The 21,134-nt window shown below is 41.7% G+C and overlaps 1 protein-coding gene across 4 annotated transcripts; it reads right to left on the bottom strand.

Moving 5' to 3' along the window:
* Window positions 1–3: 3 nt before the first annotated feature.
* Window positions 4–17,378, bottom strand: LOC115111783 (transmembrane protein 150A-like). 4 transcript variants are annotated; one of them, XR_003860840.2, is made up of 9 exons: window positions 17,176–17,359; window positions 15,497–15,761; window positions 15,335–15,382; window positions 15,089–15,175; window positions 14,136–14,203; window positions 10,269–10,396; window positions 9,722–9,899; window positions 3,130–3,578; window positions 4–3,047 (listed from the first exon to the last, which is right to left on the bottom strand). XR_003860840.2 is itself a non-coding variant. In XM_029638211.2 (8 exons), exons 2-8 carry the CDS (start codon window positions 15,676–15,678, stop codon window positions 3,280–3,282), a joined length of 990 nt encoding a protein of 329 aa, XP_029494071.1. In that variant the 5' UTR covers window positions 15,679–15,757; window positions 17,176–17,378; the 3' UTR covers window positions 4–3,279. The 4 variants fall into 4 exon arrangements, 2 of the variants coding, with proteins under 2 accessions (XP_029494071.1, XP_029494070.1); XR_003860841.2 differs by having other exon boundaries at window positions 4–3,044; XM_029638211.2 differs by having other exon boundaries at window positions 4–3,578; window positions 15,497–15,757; window positions 17,176–17,378.
* Window positions 17,379–21,134: the final 3,756 nt, after the last annotated feature.

Genomic DNA, 21,134 nt, shown 5'->3' with positions numbered 1-21,134 from the left:
TCATTTGCTTATAATTCATCAATTTTATTTCATATTTGAATATAAATCTCTGACAAAATAAAAATAGCTAAATGATAGATACATCACACATTTACAGAAGGGGGTAATCGACTTCCCTCCCATACCACCCGTTTTACATAGTTTTCAAAAATGATAAAATGACTATTACATCTTTGATGTGCATTGCTGTTATTTAGGATTCAAGACATCATTTTCCATACAGGCTGTCTTCTGCTACTGGATTTGTTATTCTCACACGTCTTGAAAGAGTGCATGAATCTATTTATTTATTTTTTAACAAAAACAATCATGTATATAAATTCCATTTTGTCATGTTTTGGCCATGTCCACTGTAAGAGAACGCAAATGTTTACACAGAATAGTTCCAATCCCACGTAGGAACATTTTCATCAAAGCTGCCTGTTGAAGTCTAACCTTGATACTAAATTACAGTGTGCTGAAATACGTCAGAAAATAAGGTCATTTGAAATCAAATATTTGAAAAAACTTTTTGGCTGGTACGGGATAAGGGGGAAAATGCCAAAAGATCGAACATAGTGAACATACACAGGAGCTACAGAATTTTTGCATCAGAAACCACCAGTGTGCTTTCATTTTCTTGTCTTTTCTGTGTGGCCTGTTTTATAGCAACAGAGCCAACCCATCACATTCCAGTGTAGATTCTCATCTTTTCCAGCTATAGGAATAGGAAATACAATCTATGCATCTTCTCTGGAATTAACATCAAGTCCACTCTCAATCACAGAGGTAGCTGACATGAAGAAAACTATAAAACACAGTTGAAAATAGTTTTGTTGGCTGAAAAACCATCCAGTGGCTGTACTGTACAGTTTAATATATACTCTACCAGGAACACAATGACCCAATAGAGAATACCGTGGAAGTGATATCATAGATCACTAATGTTAAAAGTGCCAACCAGGGGCGGACTTAAATTGACATTTTTTCCATGGAAAATGACCGTATATGATTATTATCCCACAATTGAAAATATTTATTTCACAGAATATATAGGCCATATAAAGTTGTTAAATAACAGTCAGTGGGGTTCCCGTGGGCAGCTGGGGCCAGTTTCAATTAATTGAAACCCCTTCAACGTAGCAAAGTCCACCCCTGGGGCCTACTAAAGAAGTGCCAGAGAGAGAGAGGGAGAAAGCATAGCATACAAACTGCTGACTTGCATTTGATTTCTCCATGTGGAGACAATCATTGGCCTCAAGGTGGCGCTGGTTGGTTACAGAAACACATTTGTTTCCTGGTGACTCTCACCTGGGGTATATTTGGTTGGTTGTCAGTCACAACGTTGAGAGGTTTATTCTGTACCATTTCAGTTATAGATGTTTGGCAATGAGAAAGACAATTTAATAAGTCATTCTTAAGTCACGGTCTACATATCATACACATCTATTTCAGTCTAACAATTTTGCACCCCATCGCCCACACAGTACATGCATGCAGCCTCTCAACTCAAAAAATGACAAATGTCCTCATGTATTTCCACATCAGAGGCATGACAGAGAGGATCTCAACAATACTCACAACCTGTTGACACATCAGACACTCGTCATTATCAGGTCAATGGCACAAGGTCAATATAGGCATCCTCCTCTTTATTCCCTAATGTCAACACAACTGGGCCTGTATTTATAAAGCATCTCAGAGTAGGAGTGCTGATCGAAGATCACTTCTATCATAATGAACAAGGTTACATGGGCAGTGGGTGGACTAAAGGGGACTCCGACTCTGAGGCTTTATAAATACGAGCACTGTTCTCAACACAGTATCTGACTCAGAACATTAAGGACAGGCTTTGACGAGACGTTTCTTACAGAGATTGTGTTGCCCACAGTCTCCAAATAAGGCTTCCAAGGAACCAGCCTGGAATCCAACCAATAGATACCCCTGTATTTTTTCTCTCCAGATAAGACAGCTGTTGTTCAATTAGTCATATTTGCACCTTTTAAAATGGATCGTAGCCTAGAGGGTTGACATATTTATAACCATATATTTAATTACATGTACTTTGACATATAACAAAGAGCAATGTGTTCAGAACTCTCCAAAGCAAGGCTTTCAAAACATACTCTGTAGTGTACTTTACTTTGGCAGATGTGAAATGGCTATTAATTCACCAACAAAGATGGAAAACAATAAAGGTGACCTCATAAAAGCAACACAATAAGCCATGTTACCAGTGGCTAACAGGTGAGGGAAATTCAGTGGCAACATGGGAAATATAAAACAAATCAAGCAAGAGTGATTGAGACGCAGAGTTTGCCCCAGTAACAAGAGGGGCAGAACAGACCAGCAGGTATGTGCGAGCATTCGATGCTCAGATCATGTCATCTAGATGTATAGCATGTCATACATCTATAAAATGTTATCTAGGGAATAACTAAACATAGAGATATTTTAAACAATATTTAAAAAATAAAGTTGTTCATATCACTTGCCCTCTTGACAGCTATTTGAGATATCGGGAAGATATTGTGCACAGAATGTGTAAATTGTCTTGTCAAATTATGTTTCTGAGTTCACAAATCGTTTTACAGTTCATTCATACTTGATTTGATAAATAAAAAGATGTGTGCGTACAACCTGTCATGCACAAAACAGTATACTATCCATAGTTCCACTTCTCAAACATTCAATAGTTTTTACTATGATGCTTAAACATTGGCAGAGTATACACAAAAGAAAAACTCAAACCAAGTCTGATCAATCCAACAACGTACTCTACTCTCTCATTCACCAGGTAGAGGAAGTCTGTAAAATGTGCCACAAAAAACATCATTGTGTTGGCATATAAAAGAAACCGTTTGTGTCTGCCATCCCGACACGACAGGGATGAACACTGGCAAAGGCCTCAGTGACCGGTCAAACAACACTGATCTTTAAGAAAGAAAAAAGGTATCGGGTCAGTGTGCTGGGAGGCCCATGTGCCAGCTGTCATCTTGGAAACACTCAGAACATCATCATCCCTCATCATCCCATATATTTGTCCTTCCTGTAAGTCTTCCTTCCTGCTGATGAAGCAAAGAAAATTAGACCGTAGTGGAGAAACGGACAGATTATTACAACACGAAAACCCAATACAGCAATACCGACCCGGTGTGTCAATCATATCTTGTGATTTTCAATGTCTTGTCTTTCCTCCTTCCCCTGGCGGCCAGTACTATCATTGAGCCCTAACTTCCGCTGCCTGTGTGGTGATTCCTCTCTGCAGCAGCATGGTGACCTCCTGTGATCCCCACTAAGCTACAACATGGCTATACTCTCAGGGGTGCAGTTGAGATGGGTGGATGTGCTACTTCCTCCAGGGGACTTGAGGCCCTTGGCTCCCATGCCCAGCGTCATGGCCCCGGCCGCGCCGCCCATCATGACCCCCGAGTGGTGGTGGGTCTGCTGCAGGCCGACCATCATGGTGTCATTGGTGACTGTGCCAAACTCATAGGTGAAGGTGCCATAAAAAACCAGGATGTCCACGGTGAAGACCCACTCACAGATGGCCGCCGCATGCTGGAGGACAAAGCTCTCGTGAATGAAGAAAATACCACCTGGGGAAAGACGGTTAAGGAGAAGCAACAGCCACATCGATGGAGGAGGAAGGGCAACATTAAGAAATCTATGCTTAAGTCCCAAATGACACTCTATTCCCTATATAGTGCACTACTTTAAAATGGAATAGGATGCCATTTGGGACGCACTGTATGCCATGGTCAATAATGAGTGCACGGTTCACAGAGTGCAGTACTGTTGCTGTGGAAATATTTAGGCAGGGATATATCAATATGCTAATGAGAGCTTCAGAGTATGGCTGAGCCTGCCAGGCAGTCTTCACCCATACTTAGTTCCAGCAGGAGGAAGATCAGCCTTGTCCCTGAGAACTTCTCACAATTCTGAGGAGTCATCATGTTTTAAGAACCCTAGTTTGTGGTAATGGCTAGAAGGGATCCAGCTTTCAGATTTTACTTTTTGTAGAAGGTTAGGAGAATTAACATAAAATCAAACATTATTTGCCACATGCACGGAATACAACAGGTGTAGACTTTACCGTGAAATGCTTACTTACAAGCCCTTAATCAACAGTGCAGTTCAAGAAGAAGAAAATATTTATAAGGGCCTCCCGGGTGGCGCAGTGGTCTAGGGCACTGCATCGCAGCGCTAGCTGTGCCACCAGAGACTCTGGGTTCGCACCCAGGCTCTGTCACAGCCGGCCGCGACCGGGAGGTCCGAGAGGGGCGACGAATTGGCCTAGCGTCGTCCGGGTTAGAGAGGGTTTGGCCAGTAGGGATATCCTTGTCTCATCACGCACCAGCGACTCCTGTGGCGGGATAACCAAGGTCGCCAGGTGCACAGTGTTTCCTCCAGCACATTGGTGTGGCTGGCTTCTGGGTTGGATGCGCGCTGTGTTAAGAAGCAGTGCGGCTTGGTTGGGTTGTGTTTCGGAGGACGCATGGCTTTCGACCTTCGTCTCTCCTGAGCCCGTATGGGAGTTGTAGCGATGAGACAAGATAGTAATTACTAACAATTGAGGCTATACGAGGCTATACAAAGGGGACACCGGTACAGAGTCAATGTGCTGGCGTACAGGCTAGTTGAGGTAGTCTGTACAGTTGAAGTCGGAGGTTTACATACACTTATGAGTCATTAAAACTCGTTTTTCAACCACTAAACAAATTTCTTGTTAACAAACTATAGTTTTGGCAAGTCGGTTAGGACTAGAGGTCGGCCGATTAATCGGGGCCGATTTCAAGTTTTCTTAACAATCGGAAATCAGTATTTTTGGGTGCCGATTTTTAAAATAAGAATGTGTTCTTAACTGACTTGCCTGGTTAAATAAAGGTAAAATTAAATTTAAAAAACCAGGTGAAATTGTGTCATTTCTCTTGCGTTCATTGCAGGCAGAGTCAGGGTATATGCAACAGTTTGGGCCGCCTGGCTCTTTACGTAATTATGACAACATTGAAGGTTGTGCAATGTAACAGGAATATTTAGACTCATGGATGCCACCCGTTAGATAAAATACGGAACGGAATAAACGTTTTGTTTGAGGTGATAGTTTCCGGATTAGTCAAAGGTATATATATGGTTTAGAGAGAAATAGTCGACGCGTTATAATTCCTGTAATAACTTGCGGCTGAACTTGAAAGGGGTTCCTTCGTTGTTTTACCGTTCATGTCTTCCATAGAGAATGTCTTGATCTACTTCAAATAAGGTCTGTGTTTCGTGCAGGCTTAAACCGCCTCGGCGTTTTGATACCCCTGTAAATCTCACTAGGATAAGGTAACGTTTGTCAACATATTTTCATAAATCCACTCTACAAATGTTTTTATCTTCGCTTATATTTGGCCAATATTGATCAGACTTACCTTGTCCTATGGATATCTACACAGTTATAAAATTGGCACGGTGGTGTAAGCCTACACGAAACACAGACCTTATTTTAAGAGATTCAAAAAATATCCTATGGAATAAATGAAGGAACCATGGGTGTCATGGGAATTATGACTCGCACTTTGGTTGTCAATCCTTACCATGCCCATTATTAAAATATGATTTCCTGCATATAGAAATTAAAGTTTTTGTTTTCAACATTCATCACAGGTAACTTAAAACTCTATTTTTTATTCAAACAGTTGAGGGTATTTGTCTCCTAAGCAGACTCTTCAGTATCATTGTCACTTCAGAGCTGTGTGTGTGTGTGTTTTTATGTATTATATTAAGTTAAAATAAGTGTTCATTGTTCATTCAGTATTGTTGCAATTGTCATTATTACAAAAATGTGTGTGAGTGTATGATATATATATATATATATATAAAAAACATTTTTTTCTAATAAATCGGCCAATTAATCGGAAGCGGCGCTGTTTCGTCCTCCAATAATCGGTATCGGTGTTGAAAAATCATAATCGGACGACCTCTAGTTAGGACATCTACTTTGTGCAAGTCATTTTTCCAACAATTATTTCCAACAACTGTATCACAAATCCAGTGGGTCAGAAGTTTATATACACTATGTTGACTGTGCCTTTAAACAGTTTGGAAAATTCCAGATAAACGATGTCACAGATTTAGAAGCTTCTGATAGGCTAATTGACATCATTTGAGTCAATTGGAAGTGTACCTGTGGATGTATTTCAAGGCCTACCTTCCAACTCAGTGCTTCTTTGCTTGACATCATGGGAAAATCTAAAGAAATCAGCCAAGACCTCAGAAAAAAAATTGTAGACCTCCACAAGTCTGGTTCATCCTTGGGAGCAATTTCCAAACGCCTGAAGGTACCACGTTCATCTGTACAAACAATAGTATGCAAGTATAAACACCATGGGACCACGCAGCCATCACACCGCTCAGGAAGGAGACACGTTCTGTCTCCTAGAGATGAATGTACTTTGGTGCGAAAAGTGCAAATCAATTCCAGAACAACAGCAAAGGACCATGTGAAGGTGCTGGAGGAAACCGGTACAAAAGTATCTATATCCACAGTAAAACGAGTCCTATATTGACATAACCTGAAAGGTCGCTCAGCAAGGAAGAAGCCACTGCTCCAAAACCACCATTAAAAGCCAGACTACGGTTTGCAACTGCACATGGGGACAAAGATCATACTTTTTGGAAAAATGTCCTCTGGTATGATGAAACAAAAATAGAACTATTTGGCCATAATGACCATTGTATGTTTGGAGGAAAAAGGGAGAGGCAAGCCGAAGAACACCATCCCAACCTTGAAGCACGGGGGTGGCAGCATCATGTTGTGGGGGTGCTTTGCTACAGGAGGGAATGGTGCACTTTGCTAAATAGATGGCATCATGAGGACAGAAAAGGATGTGCATATATTGAAGCAACATCTCAAGACATCAGTCAGGAAGTTAAAGATTGGTTGCAAATGGGTCTTCCAAATGGACAATGACCTCAAGGAGCTATCCAGGAAGAACCACTAAGACGGTGACAATCCCGTGACTTTTTGTTGTAGTTTAAAGATAATCCTATTGTGTTCCTGTTTCATCTGGAGAAGAAGATGTATGTTTTTCCTTGGAAGATTTTCATTGATTATGTTGGAGTGTTTGTGCTGACCAAATGCCCTCAATAGAGAACTGTGTTCAATCAAGAAAACCTACTCCTGACTCGTTTATTCCACCTTCCCGCTTTAGAGTGACGCCCAATTACTTGGTCCGCTCACACCTATAAAACATTTGTGGGCAGAACTTAAAAAGCGTGTCCGAGCAAGGAGGCCGACAAACCTGACTCACTTACACCAGCTCTGTCAGGAGGAATGGGCCAAAATTCACCCAACTTATTGTGGGAAGCTTGTGGAGGGCTACCCAAAATGTTTGACTCAAGTTAAACAATTTAAAGGCAATGCTACCAAATACTAATTGAGTGTATGTAAACTTCTGACCCACTGGGAATGTGATGAAAGCTGAAAGAAATAACTCTACTATTATTCTGACATTTCACATTTTTTAAATAAAGTGGTGATCCTAACTGACCTAAGACAGGGAATTATTACAAGGATTAAATGTCAGTTGTGAAATACTAAGTTTAAGTGTATTTGGCTAAGGTGTATGTAAACTTCCGACTTCAACTGTAGGTTGTTCAGCAGTCTAATGGCTTTGGGGTAGAAGCTGTTGAGGAGCCTTTTGGTCCTAGACTTGGTGCTCCGGTACCGCTTGCCATGCGGTAACAGAGAAAACAGTCTATAACTTGGGTGACTGGAGTCTCTGACAATTTTATGGGCTTTCCTCTGACACCGCCTATTATATAGGTCCTGGATGGCAAGAAGCTTGGCCCCAGTGATGTACTAGGCAGTTCGCACTACCCTCTGTAGCACCTTACGGTCGATGCAACCGGTCAGGATGCTCTCGATGGTGCAGCTGTAGAACCGTTTGAGGATCTGGGGAGCCATGCCAAATCTTTTCAGTCTTCTGAGGGGGAAAAGGTTTTGTCGTGCCCTCTTCACGACTGTCTTGGTATGTTTGGACCATGATAGTTCGTTGGTGATGTAGACACCAAGGAACTTAACTCTTGACCCGCTCCACTACAGCCCTGTCGATGTTAATGGGGGCCTGTTTGGCCCGCCTTTTCCTGTAGTCCACAAACAGCTCCTTTGTCTTGCTCACTTGAGGGAGAGGTTGATGTCCTGGCACTACACTGCCAGTTCTCTGACCTCCTCCCTATAGGCCGTCTCATCGTTGTCAGTGATCCGGCCTACCACTGTTGTGTCATCAGCAAACTTAATGAATGTGTCGTGTTTGGCCACAAAGTCCTGGGCGAACAGGGAATACAGGAGGGGACTATGTACACACCCCTGAGGGGCCCCAGTGTTAAGGATTAGCGTGGCAGATGTATTGTTGCCTACTCTTACCACCCCTTACCAAAAAGACACAGCCCCCTACCCCTCGTCTTACCAGAGGTAGCGTCTCTGTTCTGCCGGTGCATGGAAAATCCCACCAGCTCTATATTGTCCGTTTCTTTGTTCAGCCACGTCTCGGTGAAACATAAGATGTTACAGTTTTTATGTCCCGTTGGTAGGATAATCTTAATAGTAGGTCATCAATTTTATTTTCTAACAATTGCACGTTAGCAAGATGAATGGAAGGCATTGGGAGTTTACTCGCTTGCCTACGGATTCTCAGAAGGATCTCCAATCTGTGTCCCCTTTTTCCAGCGTCTTTTCTTCACGCAAAAGATGTGGATCTGGGCCTGTTACAGTGAAAGTAGGATATCCTTCTCGTCGGACTCGTTAAAGGAAAAAGTTTCTTCCAGTCCGTGTGAGTAATCGCTTTTCTGATGTCCAGAAGTTATTTTCAGTCATAAGAGACGGTGGCAGCAACATGGTGTACACAATAAGTAAAAAAAATAAGTTACACAAAATACAAAATAAATAAATAAAATTGCACAATTGGTTGAGAGAATGTAAAACGTCAGCCATGTTCTTCGGCGCCATCTCTTGCAGGTTAGGAGAATCTAGCCATGACCGTAGCTACCCATAGCCCAATAACTGGTCACACTCACAACCCTCCCCCAACAGCCTACCTGTACAGACACATATGTATTAGCTAGCCAACCACAGAACCCTAGCTACCTATCCAAACAACCGTCCCCCAACATCCTCCCTGGCCTCTACAGACACACACCCACATCCTCTTCAGACCCCCAGCCCCTCCTTTCCTACAGCCACTATAAATCTGCCTATTTATCACAGACCACTGAAAGGAATTAGACTTACTAAATATATATGAAGCACATGGGGCCCACTAGTTGTTTGGTGGTATCACAGACTAGCCATTGCAAGGTTTCATTACAGAAGAGAAATGACAATACTACATTCCACATTAACGCTGGAATCCTTAATGTTAATGTTGTCTGTTTGTGATACAACAACAAAGTTACTGCAAACAACAAACACTGTTAATTCCCCTCAGACAGCGTTGCGCGATGGAAGAGCACATTATATACTGCAATTTTACGCTCCTCAGCTCGTGGCGCAGTTTCCCCCTACTGCGGATTCCATCTTTAACTGTGACTGATTGAAATTAAATAACGCTAAGGATAAATTATCAGTCACCTTTTACTAACTGGTGGAGTCCATCAGGACCAATAACACGACCAGTCTAATGCCCAGCCCCCACCCCTTTCCCTCATCCCAGCCGCTCAACCCTTCCCTTAACCAATCCCAGTGAGTCAAAAAGGATACTGAGGACCAGTGAGACGAGGGCTCCTGCGGCCAGCGCCACACGTACGTGTGCCATCCAGTAGTCAAGGGCAGTGACGGCCACCCGGTAGGTGAGCACACACTGCAGGCACACAAAGAGCAGACCGGCGGGGAACGTCACGCCCGCGCCAACGTAGTGGAGAGACTTGGCATGGTCAACCTGCCCAAGGAGGGAAAAATCTTATTTATCTATTCATGTATTTTTTTTTACTGTGATTGAAAACATACATTTAATGCACAAGTGAACCCACTCCGAATACCCAAATCCCATTGACGTCCCCATGAACCCTCCCACTCCTATGCACATGGCCACCCACATCCGCCCATACCCCTTGTTTTTAACATATGGAGACATGTTAGAAAACACAGGCAATCACCAAGTTGAGATAACAAATGAGGAAAATATAGACTATATAACCCACCACCACTTAGTAATTGTCGCTCGAGCCAAGAGTGAGAGATATGAAACCATCTTGGACACACCAATGGAATCAGCCTTTACGTAGAGTAATGAAGTGAGAAGAATCACCTGGAAGTTGCCCACCATGACCAGTCCTAGAGCATTGGTGCAGCCAGACACCAGAGCGCTGGTGTTAATCCAGCAACGGTGGCTGTGCTCAATCACCTGGGCATAGCGCAGAAGGCACACCATCACCACTGGAGAGACAGAGAGAGCGAAAGAGAGATAGGAGCAGGAAGGAGTAGAGAAATAAGGGATGGTGAGAGAGGGAGAGGGCAGAGAGGTGGGTGAAGAGGAGCACAGGGAAAAGGGGTCAGAGTGAGTGGTGATAAATAAGACAGAAAAGGAAGTAATGGAGGAAGGTGATGGATGATGAGGGGGAGGAGTGGAGGAAAGGCCACATCCATTATTGATCGCAGAGCCTATTTGAAGCCCTTCTGCACGTGCTGCTAACTAATGGCTAACATACACATTAGTATATATATATATATATATGTGTGTGCCGTGCGAAAGTATTCACCCCCCTTGGCATTTTTCCTATATTGTTGCATTACAACCTGAAATTTAAATAGATTTTTATTTGGATTTCATGTAATGGACATACACAAAATAGTCAAAATTGGTGAAGTGAAATGGGAAAGAATTTCTAAACGATAAAAATGGGAAAAGTGGTGCATGCATATGTATTCACCCCCTTTGCTATGAAGCCCCTAAATAAGATCCGGTGCCACCAATTATCTCTAGAAGTTACATAATTAGTTAAATAAAGTGCACCTGTGTGCAATCTAAGTGCCACATGATCCGTCACATGATCTCAGTATATATACACATCTGAAAGGCCCCAGAGTCTGCAACACCACTAAGCAAGGGGCACCACCAAGCAAGCGGCACCATGGAGACCAAGCTCTCCAACCAGGTCAGGGACAAAGTTGTGGAGAAGTACAGATCAGGGTTGGATTATAAAAAATATCAGAAACTTTGAACATCTCACTGAGCACCATTAAATCCATTATTTTAAAAAATGGAAAGAATATGGCACCACAACAAACCTGCCAAGAGAGGGCCACCCACCAAAACTCACAGACCAGGCAAGGAGGGCATTAATCAGAGGCAACAAAGAGACCAAAGATAACCCTGAAGGGGCTGCAAAGCTCCACAGCGGAGATTGGAGTATCTGTCCATAGGACCACTTTAAGCCATAAAATCTACAGAGCTGGCTTTACAGAAGAGTGTCTAGAAAAAAGCCATTGCTTAAAGATCAAAATAAGCAAACACGGTTGGTGTTCGCCAAAAGGCATGTGGGAGACTCCCCAAACATATGGAAGAAGGGAACCTGGTTAGATGTGACTAAAATTGAGCTTTTTGGCCATCAAGGAAAACGCTATGTCTGACACAAACCCAACACCTCTCATCACCCTGAAAACATCATCCACACAGTGAAGCAGGGTGGTAGCAGCATCATGCTGTGGGTATGTTTTTCCATCGGCAGGGACTGGGAAACTAGTCAGAATTGCAGGAATGATGGATGGTGCTAAATACAGGGAAATTCTTGAGGGAAACCTGTTTAAGTTTTCAAGAGATTTGAGACAGGGACGGAGGTTCACCTTCCAGCAGAACAATGACCCTAAGCATAACGCTAAAGCAACACTCGAGTGGTTTAAGGGGAAACATTTAAATGTCTTGGAATGGCTTTGTCAAAGCCCAGACCTCAATCCAATTGAGAATCGGTGGTATGATTAAAAAGATCATCCAACTTGAAGGTGCTGGAGGAGTTTTGCCTTAGAGAATGGGCAAAAATCCCAGTGGCTAGATGTGCCAAGCTTATAGAGACATACCCCAAGAGACTTGCAACTGTAATTGCTGCAAAAGGTGGCTCTACAAAGTATTAACTTTGGGGGGGTGAATAGTTATACACGCTCAAGTTTTCTTGTTTGTTTCACAATAAAAAAATATTTTGCATCTTCAAAGGGGTAGGCATGTTGTGTAAATCAAATGATTGCATACCCCCCAAAAAATCTATTTTAATTCCAGGTTGTAAGGCAACAAAATAGGAAAAATGCCAGGGGGGGTAAATACTAGAGGTCGACCGATTATGATTTTTCAACGCCGATACCGATCATAGGAGTACCCAAAAAAAAAGCCGATACCGATTAATCAGACAATTTTTGTATTATATATATATATATATATTTATAATAATGACAATTACAACAATACTGAATGAACACTTATTTTAACTCAATAAAATCAATTTAGTCTCAAATAAATAATGAAACATGTTCAATTTGGTTTAAATAATGCAAAAAAAAAGTGTTGGAGAAGAAAGTAAAAGTGCAATATGTGCCATGTAAAAAAGCTCAGAACATGAGAACATATGAAAGCTGGTGGTTCCTTTTAACATATTGAGTCTTCAATATTCCCAGGTAAGAAGTTTTAGGTTGTAGTTATTATAGGATTATTTATTATACCTTTAACTATTGTATGTTCTAATAGGTACTTTAGTATTGCCAGCCTAATCTCGAGAGTTGATAGGCTTGAAGTCATAAACAGCGCAATGCTTTAAGCATTGCGAAGAGCTGCTGGCAAACACAGGAAAGTGCTGTTTGAATGAATTCTTACGAGCCTGCTGCTGCCTACCACCGCTCAGTCAGACTGGCCTATCAAATCATAGACTTAATTATAATATAATAACACACAGAAATACGAGCCTTAGGTCATTAATATGGTCAATCCGGAAACTATCATTTCGAAAACAAAATGTTTATTCTTTCAGTGAAATACAGAACGGTTACGTATTTTATCTAACGGGTGGCCATAAGTCCATAAGTCTAAATATTGCTGTTACATTGCACAAAACTTCAATGTTATGTCATAATTATGTAAAATTCTGGCAAATTAGCTCGCAACGAGCCGGGCGGCCCGAACTGCTGCATATATCCTGACTCTGCGTGCAATGAACGCAAGAGAAGTAACACAATTTTCCTAGTTAATATTGCCTGCTAACATGAATTTCTTTTAACTAAATATACAGGTTTAAAAAAAATATACTTCTGTGTATTGATTTTAAGAAAGGCATTGATGTTTATGGTTAGATACAGTCGTCCAATGATTGTGCTTTTTTCGCAAATGCACTTTTGTTAAATCATCCCCCGTTTGGCGAAGTTGGCTGTCTTTGTTAGGACACCATTCGCAACGAGCCAGGCGGCCCAAACTGCTGCATGTACCCTGACTGTTGCACAGAACGCAAGAGAAGTGACACAATTTCCCTAGTTAAAAGAAATTCATGTTATAGCAGGCAATATGAACTAAATATGCAGGTTTAAAAATATATACTTGTGTATTGATTTTAAGAAAGGCGTTGATGTTTATGGTTAAGTACACATTGGAGCAATGACAGTCATTGATTGTGAATGCGCTTGTTAAATCACCCGTTTGGTGAAGTAGGCTGTGATTCAATGATAAATTAACAGCGCCACTGTCCACCAAACGGACGTTGTTATTGTTTTTGTTTATGAAGCGGATGGGAGGAGCATCGGCCAATGTGGTAAGAAAATTCACAATCTGCTGCTCTATCGTGCGTGCAATAATGTCAGATGGAGAGACATATTTTGTTATTGTTTACAGTAACTTCTTTGTTGTTGTAATATCGCAAGTGGACATGGCAGTTCCAACATGAAGGATTTCAGCTTTAAACACTAATGCAAAAAACACTTTTCACAAAATAAAAAAGGTGAGTAAACTGAGTTTGCTCTTCACTACATCAGTGATGAGTGAGACAAAGGACACAGCTTATTGTGAGTGTGAGTGAGTGGGCTGTGGAGTGATGAGAGAAGAGGTCTGCGTTCCAAATGGCACCCTATTGTTCCCTACATAGTGCACTACTTTTAACCAGAGCCCTATGGATGCCATTTGGAATGGAGAAGAGGCCTTACTTACCCATGAAGGCTCCAACATTCCCGATCAGACTGAACAGGCAGCTCTCAGGGGGGAAGGAGCCACATTTACTGTACAGGACAGGAGATGGGGGAGGAAACAACATGTCACCCAAAACTAATTAGAAATCCACTCACTAGACTTAATTCATTGAATGACATTGACTAGGCCTATATATGCCCATGATTCAAATGTTAGGAAAAGGCCTTCCTGTCACTGGTTTATTACAAGGTTGTTACTATTTCCCTTCTGGTCTGGTTACAAGGCTAAGACTTTGTAGATTAATGCATCAGTCATTTTATTGTTGTAAATACCATTGTAAATACAACCCATATGCATGTTTATTTATTTAGCATTTTGTACTTGAACTATTTTCACAAAATATGACATTTGAAATGTCTTTATTCTTTTGGAACTTTTGTGCGTGTAATGTTTACTGTTAATTTTTTTTTTTTTTTTTTTTACTTTTACCCCGTTTTTCTCTCCAATTTCATGGTATCCAATTGTTTTAGTAGCTACTATCTTGTCTCATCGCTACAACTCCCGTACGGGCCCGGGAGAGACGAAGGTTGAAAGTCATGCGTCCTCCGATACACAACCCAACCAAGCCGCACTGCTTCTTAACACAGCGCGCATCCAACCCGGAAGCCAGCCGCACCAATGTGTCAGAGGAAGCACTGTGCACCTGGCAACCTTGGTTAGCGAGCACTGCGCCCGGCCCACCACAGGAGTCGCTGGTGCGCGATGGGACAAGGATATCCCTACCGGCCAACCCCTCCCTAACCCGGACGACGCTAGGCCAATTGTGCATCTCCCCACGGACCTCCCGGTCCGTTTATTACATATTTCACTTTAGCAATGTAAACATATGTTCCCAATGCAAAAATAAACTGTAAATTGAAATGTAATTGAAAGACAGAAGGCGCAAAGAGAGAGAGAATAAATGAATGTAACACCTGATGAGGGGGATGTCCTGTATGGTGCAGCATGTCTTTGGGAAGCCTGGCCTGGCTATCTCCTCTGTACATGTAACATTGTAGGACCTGCAGGTAAGACAGAAAAACAATTAAATGAGCTATTATTATTTTCAAGCAGGTGATATAATGCAGTATATCAAGTTAATGTAGGCTATAAATCCAAAGACAAACCTCGGTCTTCTTTACTACCACTGCTTTTAATGAAACTCTCAGTGAAGCACTCACCAGTTCTCCACCGGACAAACGTGATGGTTCATCACAGCCATGGCGTAGCTGTGGGGAAAAACAAACACAAATCAACAATGATTCAAACCCACAATCATGAATGTCTTATGAATATTTCTCTTTCAATCACTTTGTGATACATGCTTGGGCGCCAGGACTCACACTATCCATATCCCTGTGATGGAGAAGGCAGAGAGGCTGACAGGCAGGACGATCCAGGCAGTCATTGGGCTGGCAGTATGCCGGTTTTGTCCAAAGCATGAGGGAAAGGAGGGCGTTAGGCTGGAGAAGGTAGCGAGACAATGAGGGGACCAGATGGGGACACTAACAGGCAGAGAGGACATACATGGAGGGGGCCATGAGAGTAGGACAGGGGGACGGCACACTGCTTCTGTTGCACCGCTCGGTGCCTGCAACCAGCAGCTGTCTTTACCACAGAGCAGGAAGAAAGAGAGTTGAACAAAAAGGTCAAATGTGAGGTGGAGGGGAGCAGAGAGAGAGGGAGGAAAGAAAGAGACAAAGATTACTATTTAGTTTTATTTTTCAGTAGGGTGACTTGACTTTTCGAGATTCCTTCATTAAAATAAATAAAATCAGGCACCTCAGGAATTCTAAAATCAGATAGCCTAGGCCTACGAACAAACAATAAAATAAGCATTTTTCAAAAAGGTTGGCCTACCTACAGAAGACAAACAATCTGACAACAGGTAATTGGTCAAATGAGTGTGTTGAATGAGGATAATTCAATGGCCAAAAGCAGAGGCCATCATAAAGTGGTGATTTTGCACAGTGTGCAGTTTAGAACTCTGACCTTTGCTCAGACTAGAATGAACTAAAAATGACCTTTTCAGAGGAAATCCCACTGTAATGCTCCAAATAAAACAAGCTCTTGTTTTCCATTACCACACTGAGAAATAACAACAAGTGAAGATGTATGTAATAGGTTTTCCTACAATGTTGGGGGCTGGGCAGTGAACACATCTCAAATGAGAGACAATTGTTTCCTTATACAATTACACAGGGAACAGATACAGGTTGATGATACTAAGCCAGTTTAGGCCTATTTCCTGTCTCTTCTCAAGTATCACAATGATCAGCCCCTCCACTGCAGCATCTGACTTTGTAAGGCTAGGGCGGGGGTCTCTCTCTATCAAGCGAACTAGTGGTAGTTTATTTGAGGTCCACCTGCAGCAAGCAAAAAGGTTTGGGGTACCTACAATTGATGTATGTATGATGCATTGTTGAACAGTTGCTGGCATGGATTATCAACTCACCATCAGCAGATTGTCAGAACACCGGCTGTGTTAGCTAGCTAATTACAGCTATATCCTAAAATTGTTTACATTTTAGTACACCCTGCAAATGTGACAGGTAAACTGGCTAGCTAGCTCATGCATTTTATCCCAGTGCGTCTTTCCTCCTAGCTAACGACATCTCAAACTGATTGTGTATGGACTAACACACGCTAGCTAACCTAACCAACTAGTTGTTAGCTAGCCAACATTCAGTGCTGCTAACAAGACACCGGTACACTTTAGAGCGGTAGTACATGTAAAACGTGTTCAGACAGCCAGATTGTTTCAGATGGCACAACGGTTAGGTGGCCATTTTTCTCAAATTTCCACACAGCAATTAGCTAGTTAGACCGCTAGCTGGCTACCGGCTGACAATCGAACAAAAGAGGGGCTATATTGCCTGGCTGGCTAGTTTTGAGCCACCAAGCTATTTTATGCTAGTTAGCTTTTGAAAAGAACAGTACGTTTTTACACATGCTCGTTAAACGTACACAACATTGTATCTGTAAAAAAAAAAAGATATCATGAAAATCACTATTTACATACCCCAGATCCTGCTACTCCCACCACGAACCTCAACAACCTTGGTTTCCCTTTAAAACTACAATATTTCGGGCCCCACGCCACCGTGCGTTCCACTCAAGCACCGACACTGTAACTGTAGTTTTTTTGCGAGACAATGGATGAAGGACAACGCGTAATGGACTACATTTAACCATCAACATCACTATCAATGGCCGGGCCTTGACCATAGATAGTGATGAGGAGTCACCATTCATTGGATGTATTCAGGGTCACTCAAATATCGTTTTAAACTTTATTTTACTATCGACGGTTACAGCTGACTTCAGGATTGTATGTCGATCTGCTGTCCTTAAACATACGTCATCTGATTTATTTGTTTCAGTCTCTGAATTCTTCAAACTTTTCGCCACCAGCTCCTAATATCAGGGCATTATAACTGTATCGTGAGCTCGTTTTCTCCGGTTTTCTATGGCTAAACCTAACTAGTTGGGTAGTCTTCATTGCCAAATACTACACCCTCAACTTCAAAACTCCTTTGCTAGTTATACAATCATTTAACTGAGAAATTCGCTGGAATTAAGTTTAAAGTATGTATTGTTTTGTTGAATACTCGTGGTTCGACATGTCTGACATAAAACCACCGTGGCGAAGGATATAATTTGCCGCGTTCAAAACAACGGGGAACTCGAAAATCTCCGACTTCCGTGCGTTCAATCCATTTGGGAACTCGAAAAAACGACATCCGACTGGGAAAATTGATTTTAACGGCCATCCAACTCTTGCCACTTATACTGACGTCGTATTTGATCTCGTATTTTCCGAGTTTCCAGTTGTTTTGAACGCGGCATCAGCTCCACCGGCGTCATTGGCGTAGGGGTATATCGCGTTCATATGCTATTCGGAACTAAGAAACTCGGAAGTTGTGGTTATTCACGTGTCGCGTGAAACCAGTTAGCTGTTAGCAAATATCGTAGGTCCGACTAGCACATGAACGCTGCATTTACTGGACGTTTCTGACTGGTTTTGGAACTGTGATAACAGAAAATCTCCCCACGCTTGGTTCGATAGGATATGTAGGGATTTTGGCAGCAGAGGCAGATATCTACATTGTAATCACCGGAGGCTGCGGAGGGGAGAACTGCTCATAATAATTTACATTTACATTTAAGTCATTTAGCAGACGCTCTTATCCAGAGCGATTTACAAATTGGTGCATTCACCTTATGACATCCAGTGGAACAGTAGTGCATCTAAATCTTTTAAGGGTGAGAGGGATTACTTTATCCTATCCTAGGTATTCCTTAAAGAGGTGGGGTTTCAGGTGTCTCCGGAAGGTGGTGATTGACTCCGCTGTCCTGGCGTCATGAGGGAGCACATGGAATAGCATACATTTAACATTTAAGTCATTTAGCAGACGCTCTTATCCAGAGCGACTTACATAGTATGGAATAGCATCAAACACCTGGAAAACATGTATTTGATGTCATTCCACTAATTCCGCTCCAGTGATTAACACAAGCCAGTTCTCACCAATTAAGGTGCAACCAACCTCCTGTGACACTGTTGTACCATTAAAACATTTTCAACTGCCTATCATATTTGTTGATTAAATCAGGGTTTATTCATATAATGAGTAATCCAGGAATATTACGAGTTAATTGACACTATAACTCTATAAAATAACAATCTACAGATCGCAATGGCAACAATGAATGGCTAAATAACTTCAGGTCTGTGAAGCTCCTCCTCGCCACTCACTATTGTCCAGGACGACTGTGCATACACCTGACCAATGACACGCTTATTTCCCTAGAGATCACATGCTAAAAGAGAAAAATGGATATATGATAATACCCCAAATAAAATGTAATACCTTTAACACACACACATACACACACACACAATATCTTACCTCATATACTGAACCCTGCATTGTTGAGGAAGAGCGTGTAAGTATAAATATAAAATATTCACTGTATGGTTTATACCTGTTGTATTATGTCATGTGACAAATAAACTTTCATTTGATTTCGATTTGACTTGACACACCCATGCCTGGCTGCCGTTTGACAAATAAAATTAAACTAGCTTTTTTGTCCGTAATGATCTCATCATAGGCCATCTGCACTGTATCTGCAAGCTGTCACCTAGAGCGCACGTGCCAATAAGAGAGTGGGCGCTCACTATATAATGCACTTTTTTGTGAGAACCATCAGAAGAGTTGAAAATGGGATGGAAACCCATTTGAGTTTTTTTTAAATTTGGTACATGGGAATTTTACCGCAAAATGTCATTTTATGTGGCCTACATCGTCACACACAAACTTTTATCTGCAAATCAAGTCCATTTGGACGACACACATCTCTGGTGGGAAAATGCTCAAATCGTTTGTATGCGGATTTTAGAATATTATCATTTACATTTACATTTTACATTTAAGTCATTTAGCAGACACTCTTATCCAGAGCGACTTACAAATTGGTGCGTTCACCTTAAGACATCCAGTGGAACAGCCACTTTACAATAGTGCATCTAAATATTTTAAGGGGGGTGAGAAGGATTACTTTATCCTATCCTAGGTATTCCTGAAAGAGGTGGGGTTTCAGGTGTCTCCGGAAGGTGGTGATTGACTCATCATCATGATGACAATTGACTCATCATCATGACAATCTGTCGCCAATTGGATCGAAACCTAGCTACAGTCAGGGAAAATATATACATATGCTAAGCATTGTGTTAAAACTGAATACTTTATTTTCAAGTCTATGAATATATTGGGCCAATTAATCAACTCAGATGTTGCATGGAACAAACAGATATAACCCTGTACAACTAGTTCTCAATCCCCTCCTATAGAAGGTATGTTTTAGTGGCAGATTCAAGGGACAAACAATGACACTAGTATGATATGATTTCTATTTTCAGATATCATATGTACAGCTTTAAAGACTGAACACTTAGACATTCTACAAGTATGTGCTTGTGTTTCTCATGGAGATGAAATTGTCTGTCTCCATGATGTTCCCTTGCCCTCAGATATATTGATTATACCCATTATGCCCATTGAGTCCAATTGCATGACATCCCTTTTGTAGGGACTGATGGGCCCCGGTCATTGGATGTAGACAGTTAGATACCATTCTTAACTGGTAACTGTTGTCAGTGTCAAGGATACATGAAGACAAATGGCCAGCTTTTGCAATCATATCAGCTCAATAATATTAATATTGGGGTTAAAAGAATGCAACGCATGCTTTTCAAAGAGGTGAACCTGTCTCCCCTGACTAAGGGATCATTCTTTCCTCATTCAGATTTTCATCAATTGATAAAACCAGTCTGACCGTTATGAAGTATTTGCTATTTGAAATGTGCACTAGTTATGATGTAATCTTGCCGGTTATGTTCTGGAAGACACATTTCTATCCTTTGAGAAACAGACGCCTCACAAGTCCTCAACTGACAGCTTCATTAAATAGTACCCACAAAACATCAGTCTCAACATCAACAGTGAAGAGGTGAATCCAGGATGCTGGCCTTCTTGGCAGAGTTCCTCTGTTCAGTGTCTGTGTTCTTTTGCCCATCTTAATCTTTTCTTTTTATTTACCAATATCCGGGAGTCGCCTCATCACTGTTGACGTTGAGACTGGTGTTTTGCGGGTATTGTTTAATGAAGCTGCCAGTTCTGGACTTGTGAGGCGTCTGTTTCTCAAACTAGACACTCTAATGTACTTGTCCTCTTGCTCAGTTGTGCACCGGGGCCTCCCACTTCTCTTTCTATTCTGGTTAGAGACAGTTTACGCTGTTCTGTGAAGGGAGTAGTATACAGCGTTGTACGAGAGCTTCAGTTTCATCGCAATTTCTCGCATGGAATAACCTTGATTTATCAGAACAAGAATAGACTGACGAGTTTCAGAAGAATGTCTTTGTTTCTGGCCATTTTGAGCCTGTCATCGAACACACAAATGCTGATGCTCCAGATA

This window comes from Oncorhynchus nerka, linkage group LG27 (genome assembly GCF_034236695.1).
Source record: "Oncorhynchus nerka isolate Pitt River linkage group LG27, Oner_Uvic_2.0, whole genome shotgun sequence".
Lineage (NCBI taxonomy): Eukaryota > Metazoa > Chordata > Actinopteri > Salmoniformes > Salmonidae > Oncorhynchus > Oncorhynchus nerka.
Note: the sequence above shows the minus strand (reverse complement) of the source record. Positions and strands in the feature narration are given on the sequence as shown.

Excerpts from the sequence above, each read along its gene's own strand:
- LOC115111783 (XM_029638211.2), bottom strand. The coding sequence starts at position 15,678 with ATGTCCTCTCTGCCTGTTAGTGTCCCCATCTGGTCCCCTCATTGTCTC. Across the intron at positions 15,176-15,334 it reads GTTTGTCCGGTGGAGAACTG|GTCCTACAATGTTACATGTA; the intron begins GTGAGTGCTTCA and ends TCTTACCTGCAG. Across the intron at positions 9,900-10,268 it reads TCATGGTGGGCAACTTCCAG|GTTGACCATGCCAAGTCTCT; the intron begins GTGATTCTTCTC and ends CTCCTTGGGCAG.